This window comes from Limulus polyphemus, unplaced genomic scaffold (assembly GCF_000517525.1).
Source record: "Limulus polyphemus unplaced genomic scaffold, Limulus_polyphemus-2.1.2 Scaffold2737, whole genome shotgun sequence".
Classification (NCBI taxonomy): Eukaryota; Metazoa; Arthropoda; class Merostomata; order Xiphosura; family Limulidae; genus Limulus; species Limulus polyphemus.
The window spans coordinates 71,759-81,553 of NW_013668347.1; the positions used below are offsets into that span (position 1 = coordinate 71,759).

The 9,795-nt window shown below is 34.8% G+C and overlaps 1 protein-coding gene across 1 annotated transcript; it reads left to right on the top strand.

Moving 5' to 3' along the window:
* The first annotated feature begins 2,989 nt into the window (after nt 1-2,989).
* On the top strand, nt 2,990-5,956 carry LOC106467777 (DNA repair and recombination protein RAD54-like). The gene has a single exon (XM_013928154.2). The coding sequence runs from the start codon at nt 3,097-3,099 to the stop codon at nt 5,347-5,349; it is 2,253 nt and encodes a 750-aa protein (XP_013783608.1). The 5' UTR covers nt 2,990-3,096; the 3' UTR covers nt 5,350-5,956.
* Nucleotides 5,957-9,795: the final 3,839 nt, after the last annotated feature.

Here is a 9,795-nt window from a genome sequence, read left to right on the forward strand (position 1 = left end):
AACAGTCGCGCTATAACAAACGTCTCACGTGCTCGAGTTCAATTACACACTCTCTGACTGCAGTTCAATTACTCATTACACTGTTGTCCCGTCACGTTGTGAACGTCTTATATATACAAGACTAACACATACCTAGTAAATGCTAGGGCATTCTTGAAGAAACAGGGTATTTCTAGAAAGGGGTGGCGTGATAATAGTCACGTGACCTTGCTTACGCAACATATGTTTACACGCAGGGCCATCATAATACTAAAGTTTTAGTCCTGCAACTTCTGGAGCCATCCTGCTGTCTGGCCTTCTGGAATGCACAAATCCACCAGCTACTTCAATGCTGCATGATCTGTTTGTATTGTAAAATTTTGTCCATATAGCTAATGGTGGAAGTTACTCAGAGCTCAAACAACACTTGTTAGCTCTTTCTGAGGTGTACAATACCTTCTTTCTGTAGCATTCGTTGCACTGATATAGTAAGTAATCACGTTATTTTCCGCGTTCTATTTGTGAAACACTGTTCCCACTGTTAAATCACTGACATCTAATAGGAGTGGCTATTCAAGGGTTTGATATGCTAATAAGAAGTAGTGGTTAATTCTTTCTTAATTTTGTTGAATGCTTATTCACAATCAATAGTCTAATGAAACTTATTTGATTTTTCAAGTACGTTGTGTAGAGGACAAGCTATTTCAGATAATGATTAAAAAACGACAGTAAAAGCATAGTTCAAGAAACCTTGCTACCTCATGCAAGTTCTTTGGTTTTGGATAATTCTGAGTATATTCAATCTTAGATGGACCTGTGTACACTCATTTTCTGCTATGTGTTCCAGGAAATTCACACTTCTTCGGATTGTAGTTAAAGTTCTCTTTCCTTAGCCAATCCAAAGCTTTCCTTAGCTCATTATAAGTTTAATCAAATTTCATTCTATGTGTAGTTATATCACCAAAATAAAAGAGTACAACATTATATGGTAGTTCAGAGAGAGTACACACTGTATTACTTACTGAAACGTAGTGCATTGTATAATCCCAATGATAATACAAAAAACTGCTAAAATCCATTTCCTGAAGTAAAAAAGCTGTCTTTCTCTACTTTCTTTGTTGACTTGCATTTCTTAATATTCATTCTTCAGGTTCAATAGTGAATGTTTTTGAATCACATAAAGCAACCAAAATATAGTCAGTCCTTGGCAAAGGGTAAGCACCATTCTTTGTGACTTCATCACCCCTAGGTAATCTACACAGAATCTTGCAGATCCATCCTCCTTCACAAGTATGATATGTGATGCCCAAGTTATAGTAACCTGTTCTATTACTCTATACTCCTTCATGACTTGTATTTATTTTAAAGCCTCAGGCTGTTTTCTGAATGGGAGCCATCTGGCTGACAATTTGAGGATAAATTTTATTAGATATTTAATTTGTTTGACCGAGGCATGAGGTCAGTTGGAGAAGGTATCTTGATATTTCATGAGCAATTCATGTAATATATATCACTGATCAGCTTTAAGACCTCCTCAACTCTAGTTATACAGCTCTTTAAGTGAGGTGGTCAGCTGTTCTTATGTGAGAATTTGACCTCACACTTCCTAAAACCCCCCAGTGGCACAGCGGTATGTCAGCGGACTTACAATGCTAGAATCCGGGTTTCGATACCCGTGGTGGGTAGAGCACAGATAGCCCATTGTGTAGCTTCGTGTTTAATTACAAACAAACAAACACTTCCTAAATCTGGGCATGTACTGTAAAGTTATTTGAAAGTAGCCTAAATTCAAATCAGTTGCATGAAGCCAATTTCCCTTAAGTATTCTTCCTTAATGTAAATTATCCAAACACAATAAGATGCATAGAAGTTTCCACAGTAAAAGTGGCCTGGCATGGCCAGGTGGTTAGTGTGCTTGACTCACATTGTGAGGGTGGTGGGTTCGAGTCCCTGTCACACCAAAGATGCTCGTCTTTTCAGCTATGGGGTGTTATAATGTGACGGTCAATCTCACTAGCCATTGGTAAAAGAGTAGCCCAAGAGTTGGCGGTGGGTGGTGATGAGTAGCTGCCTTTCCTCTAGTCTTTCACTGAAAATTAGGGATGGCTAACGCAGATAGCCTTCATGTACCTTTGCGCGAAATTCAAAACAAACAAACATAGTAAAAGTTGGAAGCAACTTTCATCTTTCTGAAATCTTATGCTCACTTCCTGTTTATATCAATCCATTTTCTTTCTCCATCTCTGAATACGATTTCCCACTTTTCATTAATAAAGTGAATCAAACAATTGTTGCAATAGAACCAGTGTCGAACAACATACTGCAAGGCTTCCCATTAATAGACCCATAGTCTTAAATAGCGAGCTTCTTAGCTCATTTTGGCACAGATGGAGTTTTCTTCAACTACCTTTACTCTATAAGTCTAATGGAATTCCTAATTATCCAACGTTTGGTTAGCACTTTATTGTTCCACTTACTTGGTTGGACTTTTAGACTCATCCTTTGTTCTCCTGAAGAAGAATAGTCAACTATTCAAAAGCGCTCGAGTTTTGGGTCTTATTTTAAGTCTATTTCAATCTGGTTTGATTTTTATAGAGCATAAGAGTCAGAATGTACAACATACGTACCAAAACATTGTAAAACACTTCAACTATGTTAGAACTAAGTTATTACAATTACAGGCAAAAAGGAAAAGAAACATTATACTTGTAAATATTAAATCACTTTATGGCGTAGTATTCTGACGCATGAAAATTGAAAAGCCTGAGGTATAAATAATAATTAAAGTTATCACAACTTAAACACTTAATCGTGTAATTCGACACATTTATAAGCGAAAATACACAAAAACCAACTAGTTAATATGTAAACCAGGATTATTCAAAATTCGATGATTTCTCTGAAATTGTTTTTACAAGTACCCCCTCTAGGAAAAATACTGAAAGTTACCTATCTGCCTTACTTTGAAACCTCGAGAGTATAGCGGTATATTCGAAGTGTCGTGTATAAACCTAAATAAAAGACCAAAGGCCTAGCGCGATGTTTTTTTGTTTTTTTATTATTAAAATCGAATATTTTGGCATTATGCTAAGTTTGACAGATACCTAATAGTTTAAAATGCTTCGCAGATTAGCACCGAGTCAGCTTGCCAAGAGAAAGTTGGAAGGTGACAAAGATGATGGAAAGTTAAGTTTTCAAGCAGTTAAGTTTAAAAGGAATAGAGTTTCTTTATATGATTCACATACAAAATGTATTGATTTTTCTAAGCAGAGTAACGAAATTGATATTAGAAAGCCGTTACAAACTGTAACAAATATATTATTATGTAGTGACCATGCTGCACATGAGGAACTTATAAGAAAAATATTATCAAAACCTTTTAAAATTCCAATACCAAATTATAAAGGAGGAAGCTTAATTGGCCGATCCTTGGGTGTTAAGCGTAGTGGTTCTAGAAGAGCACTACATGATCCAGATGAAGAAGGAGCACTTATTCTTTACACTCCTCCTACTCTTAGTGTTCATGATCAGTTGAAAGTCAATATTGAACAGCTGCCTGTACATGTTGTTGTTGATCCATTACTCAGCAAAGTCCTTCGACCCCATCAAAGAGAGGGGGTTAAATTCATGTGGGATTGTGTTACAGGAAAACAAATTCCTGACAGTTATGGTTGCATTATGGCTGATGAAATGGGACTTGGAAAAACTTTGCAGTGCATTACTCTTGTGTGGACGCTTTTGAGACAGAGTCCAGATGCCAAACCTACTATTGAAAAAGCCATTATTGTTGCTCCAAGTAGCCTTGTAAAAAACTGGTACAATGAAATAAAGAAATGGCTCGGAATGCGTATAGATGCACTTGCTATTGACTCTGGGACAAAAAGTGAAATTGATAAAAATCTGAAAAGTTTTATGAACACACATGGACGTCGTCCAGTAAATCCCATACTTATTATATCATATGAAACATTTCGGCTTCATGCAGAAGTACTCCATAGGAGTGAAGTGGGCTTGGTAATATGTGATGAAGGTCATAGACTCAAGAATTCTGATAATCAAACATATCATGCTTTAAACAAATTAAATGCTAAACGACGTGTATTGTTATCAGGTACTCCTATCCAAAATGACTTGTTGGAATATTTTAGTCTGTTACATTTTGTTAATCAAGGTATTTTAGGGACTGCTCATGAATTCAAAAGAAAATATGAGACTCCAATTTTACGTGGACGTGATGCAGCTGCCACAGATAAGGATCATGAAAAAGGAAAAGAGAAACTAGAAGAACTCATTTCCATTGTAAATCGTTGCATGATTAGACGTACTGCAACCATCTTGTCAAAATATCTTCCAGTAAAAGTAGAACAGGTTATTTGTTGCTCACTTACTCCTCTGCAGAAATCTATTTATTCTCACATTGTCCATTCTAAAACTATTTCTGAAGTAGCTAATGAAAACACAAAAGTAAGTGCTTCATTATCATTGATTACAACTTTGAAGAAGCTCTGCAATCATCCAAGTCTGATCTATGAACAATGTCAACAAAGGGTAAAGGATCTTGAAGGCTGTCTGAATCTTTTTCCTGTTGGTTATGATTTTAAAAAGCTACTTCCTGAACTTTCTGGTAAAATGTCAGTCTTAGATTGTACTCTTGCTGTAATAAAATCCACAACAACTGACAAAGTAGTATTAGTCTCAAATTACACCCAGACTCTTGACTTGTTTGAAAAACTTTGTAGACATAGAAACTATCAGTATGTACGACTTGATGGGAGCATGTCTATTAAGAAAAGAGCCAAAGTAGTTGAACAATTTAATAATCCTCAAAGTCCTGAATTTATTTTTATGTTAAGTAGCAAAGCAGGGGGATGTGGTCTGAATCTTATTGGTGCCAATAGATTAGTTATGTTTGATCCTGACTGGAATCCAGCCAATGATGGTCAAGCAATGGCTCGAGTTTGGCGAGATGGACAAAAGAAACAGTGCTTTATTTATCGCCTTTTGACCACTGGAACTATTGAAGAAAAAATTTTTCAAAGACAAACACACAAAAAAGCACTAAGTAGTTGTGTTGTTGACAATGAAGAAGATGTTCAGCGTCACTTCAGTCTAGCTGAGTTGAGAGAACTGTTCAGGCTAGAAGAAAATACAGTAAGTGACACTCACGACAAGCTTAAGTGTAAAAGATGTGTAAATAGCATCCAAGTTAAGCCACCCCCAGATGATGCAGATTGCACAAGTGACCTTTCTCTGTGGCATCACTGTCCAGATAAAAAGGGGTTAGTTGATGTTGTATTAAAGCGATGTTGGGAAGCTGGAGTAACTTTCACCTTCCATCAAAAATCTCACGAACAAAGACTTACTCCATAATGTACTAGTGGCCTGTCATTTTTTGAAAAGTACTAAATGCTGAAGTGTGTAATTTTGGTTATGTAAATGTGAATTCTTCCTTATTGTTACAGTGTTTCAGAAGAAGGTGGCGACAAAAACTTTACAAGTAACATGTAAAGTTGAAGTGATAGCAGATAGCTGGATCATGAGTACATCATTATTAATTTGTATTGTTTGTAATTCAAGTGAATCTTAAGAAATTAGTTTGAAAGTAAGTAGAATATATTGTCAGTACTGAAATAGCAACTTAGAATAACATTGTCACTAGCTTAGGAATGTGAAAAGTATAATGGCATTCATCTATGTCTAATTGGATAAATGAATACTTGAACAAAAAATGTAGAAAAACTAAAGCTTGTGAACTTCAAGTGTTTGTTATTACTAATAACTGCATTGAGGTATGCATGTAGGTTAACAGAAAATTTAATTTACTGTACAGCAGCATCTTAAAAAAATGATATATTGATTTTCAGTTACACTTTTCATAGATTTAAGCACATTAAAATTGTGTATTTTTGTAGTTATATGATCTTCATACGCTATGTAGTTTGAAAGTTATAATTGTTAAAACAAGTGTACTTAACAATTCCTGACTATTTTTCAAACTTGTATTTTCTATATATATATAATGCATGTAAGTAAATTATTTTTCTTCATTTTTGACTTCTGCCTTTATATCAAGTTAGAATTTCATATTTTACAAATTTGTCATGAATATAACTCTTCATATAACTATTTTATTGACATTTAGTAAGCTGCAGGACCAAATCCTCTAACTTCATATAGTTTGAGTGTGTAAAAACAGTAATGACAAAACCTAATCTCAGACAGATCAGTATGGTATGATTTGTTTACATGAAACTGAAAGACTTAGTTTATATTGGACAATAAGATTTCTCATTATCTTTGCCAAGTTTGTTTTCAATATATAAGGTTTTCACAGTTATTGTTTCTTCAGTTGTAAATTACATTTTCAATTCAGTCAAAGCTACAAGTACAAGCCAACTGTAGTTACTACACCTTATAAAACCAGACCATAGATAAAAGTACAAGCCAACTGTGGTTACTACACCCTATAAAACTCAGTCAAAGGTACAAGTACAAGCCAACTGTGTTTACTACACCTTATAAAACCAAACCATAGATACAAGTACAAGCCAACTGTGGTTACTACACCTTATAAAACCAGACCATAGATACAAGTACAAACCAACTGTGGTTACTACACCTTATAAAACCAGACCATAGATACAAGTATAAGCCGACTGTGGTTACTACACTTTATAAACCAGACCATAGATACAAGTACAAGCCAATTGTGGTTACTACACCTTATAAAACCAGGCCATAGTTACAAGTACAAGGCAACTGTGGTTACTACATCTTATAAAACCAGGCCATAGATACAAGTACAAGCCAACTGTGGTTACTACATCTTATAAAACTCAATCAAAGCTACAAGTACAAGCCAACTGTGGTTACTACATCTTATAAAACTCAGTCAAAGCTACAAGTACAAGCCAACTGTGGTTACTACATCTTATAAAACTCGGTCAAAGCTACAAGTACAAGCCAACTGTGGTTACTACACCTTATAAAACTAGGTCAAAGGTAAAAGCATACACTGATTATTACAAAGTTTCAAGTTTTTAATTCTCCTGTGTGTTATTTTCAGTTATCAGTTTGCATTTACAATGAAAACAACAAACAGCTTAAATGTTTTTTTTATTTTACCCGACGTTTTGACTTGCGCCTTTTTCAAGGTTCTATGAGCTTTGCAGGCTACAAAACTGATTTCAAAGTATTGTAATAACTGAAAAGAATATAAAACTATATTAGAACAGTGCATGGTGAAACATGCTAAAAGTATTGTTGAACAGATTATAGCTGCTGATCATAAATGTTAAAAATGAAACAATAGTAGTTTTATAAGACTTGACTTATTTTCACGTGTCGAGGGCGATGGAGCAGAGAGCCAGCTGTGCACCGGTTCCCTCTCTGTGTTTGAAGTGTACTTGAAGGTAGTCTTAAAATGTGTTTATACTGCTCACAGGAACTGCTTTTTTTTTTGTTCCATTCATCCACTATAAGAGGAAAAGAACTTCCTTAGATCCAATCTGGAGCTGTGCTTGTATATTTTATACTGATGGCCTCTATTTCTGGAATTATTAACTATAGAGAAATCTGCAATATTTAATCTTTCAAGGTAATTACACATTTTAAAGACCTCAATTAAGTAACACCTTAAATGATGGGTTTCAAGTGTAGTGAGGTGTAATTTCTGTAATCACAAGAGAGATTATGATAATCTGTTACTGTCTTGGAAATCTCCTTTGAATTTGTTCAAATAGATCTACATACTTTTTAAAAATATGGACATCACACTTATATACAATATTCTAGGTGAGGTCTGATAAGTGATTTGTACAATTTGAGAATCACATTACATTCCTTATTTTGAATGGTTCCCTTAATTTTATCTAAAACCTGATTTGCAGCTTTAGCACAATGTTTGCTAACACCAAGAAACTTGTGGATAATCACTCTAAGGTTTTTTTCTTCATTAACAGATTCAACTAGATTGTTGCCTGGAAAACAGTCATATTGTTCATTGTTGAAACCCAAATGTAAACAAGCACACTTTTCTGGATTAAAAAGCATCTGCCACTCAATTGACTACTTAAACATATTCCAAAGGTCTTTTTGTAGACAAACTGAATCAGCTACAGTTGCTATTCTATGGTAGACTTTGGTATAATCTGCTCATTTTGAGAGCCTAATACAGATGTATTCATCAATGTCATTAATATAAATGATAAAAGGTTAGGCTATGCACAGACCATTGAAGTACCCCACTTTTAATAGAAACCCACTCATATGCTGTGGCATTTATAATAATTCGCTGTTGACGATTATCTAACCATTTTTGGATCCAATTTAACACTTGTGAAAATATTCCATTTACATAAAGCTTAAGTAATCTGACATAGGGAACCTTATTGAAAGCTTTATAAAAGTCAAGATAAATTATAACAACCGGGTAACCTTCATCAATGTATCAACTCACTTCTTCTAGGTAAGTAAGTAATTGATTAAACATGATCTTCCGCTGATAAAACCACTTTGTGTGTGACTCATGAGGTTAAAAGTTTCTAAATGATGATAGATTCAAGAATTTTACTTATTTGACTTGTCAAGCTAACAGGTCTATAATCTGAATGTAGTTTTCTTCAGCCCTTCTTGAAAAAGAGTGAAACATTAACATTTTTCCAAACCAGTGGGATCTCAGATGAGTCCATATTTGCTCTGAAAATTTCACTAAGATGATAACTAATTTCATGTGTCACTTCCGTAAGAACTGAAGAGAATAGCTCTTCAGTACCCGGTGCTTTACCAGGTTTCAAATTACAGAGCTTTTTTTTTTGACAATCTCTGGTTATTGATCTACATTTTTCAACTCTTTCTCCAATGAACCAGTAAAATTACATGGATTTGGCATATTATCAAGAAAATATAGAGCTAAAGCATTCGTTTAAAATATCAGCTGTGTAGTGCTATCTGTGACCACATGCCCATCACTATCGACGATTGGGCCCACTCATTCCTTGGTTTTAAATTTAGAGTTAACATATCTGTAAATAGACTTAGGGTACTTCTATATATTTTCAGACAGTTTTCTTTCAAACTGTTTCGTGGTTCGTTGTAGTTCATTAGTGGCATTAAGTTGACGTGTGTACTGAACAGAATCTAGATGCTCATTGAAGTCACTATACCTCTTCCAAAGATGTTTCTTCCTTCTGGCGACCTCATACTTTCTGTTAGCCCATAACGGTTTGCGTCTCCTATATTTAGACATTTTGGGAGTCACAATAGCTTCATTCATAATGGCTTTAAAAACATTGAATTTGTCCTCGACAGAAAGGCCCATAAGGCAATGTATCCCACTGAAAAATTGTGCATTCTCGCGTAGTCACTATTAATGTAGTCATAGAAAGTAGTTTGTCCACTCTTTTAATTTCCACTGAACAATTAATGTCAAATAATATAATATTGTTTGCGCTGAAGGGTTCGCCGCGAACTGTTAAATTGTCGACCAAATTGGGAGTACTAGTTAAAACAAGGTCTAAAATGTTATTACCTCTTGTAGGTTCAGTAACATGTTGTATGAGAAAAAGATCCTGATTTAAAACCAAATAGCGTTTACCTTCCGCACCAGACTTATCCCAGTTGATAGTTCTGTGGTTGAAATCACTGATGATTACTACACAGCGTGTTCCACAAGTAAATAGACACCACCTTTTCAGAAAAAAATGAAACTTTTCAGTCATATTCACATGAATTGATATATTTATAATTTAATTAATAGCTAGTAGATCTTCCTTTCGCTTCGTGTAGTTCGTTGATCCTTTGGAGCATCGTGAAAAT

Excerpts from the sequence above, each read along its gene's own strand:
- LOC106467777 (XM_013928154.2), top strand. The coding sequence starts at position 3,097 with ATGCTTCGCAGATTAGCACCGAGTCAGCTTGCCAAGAGAAAGTTGGAA.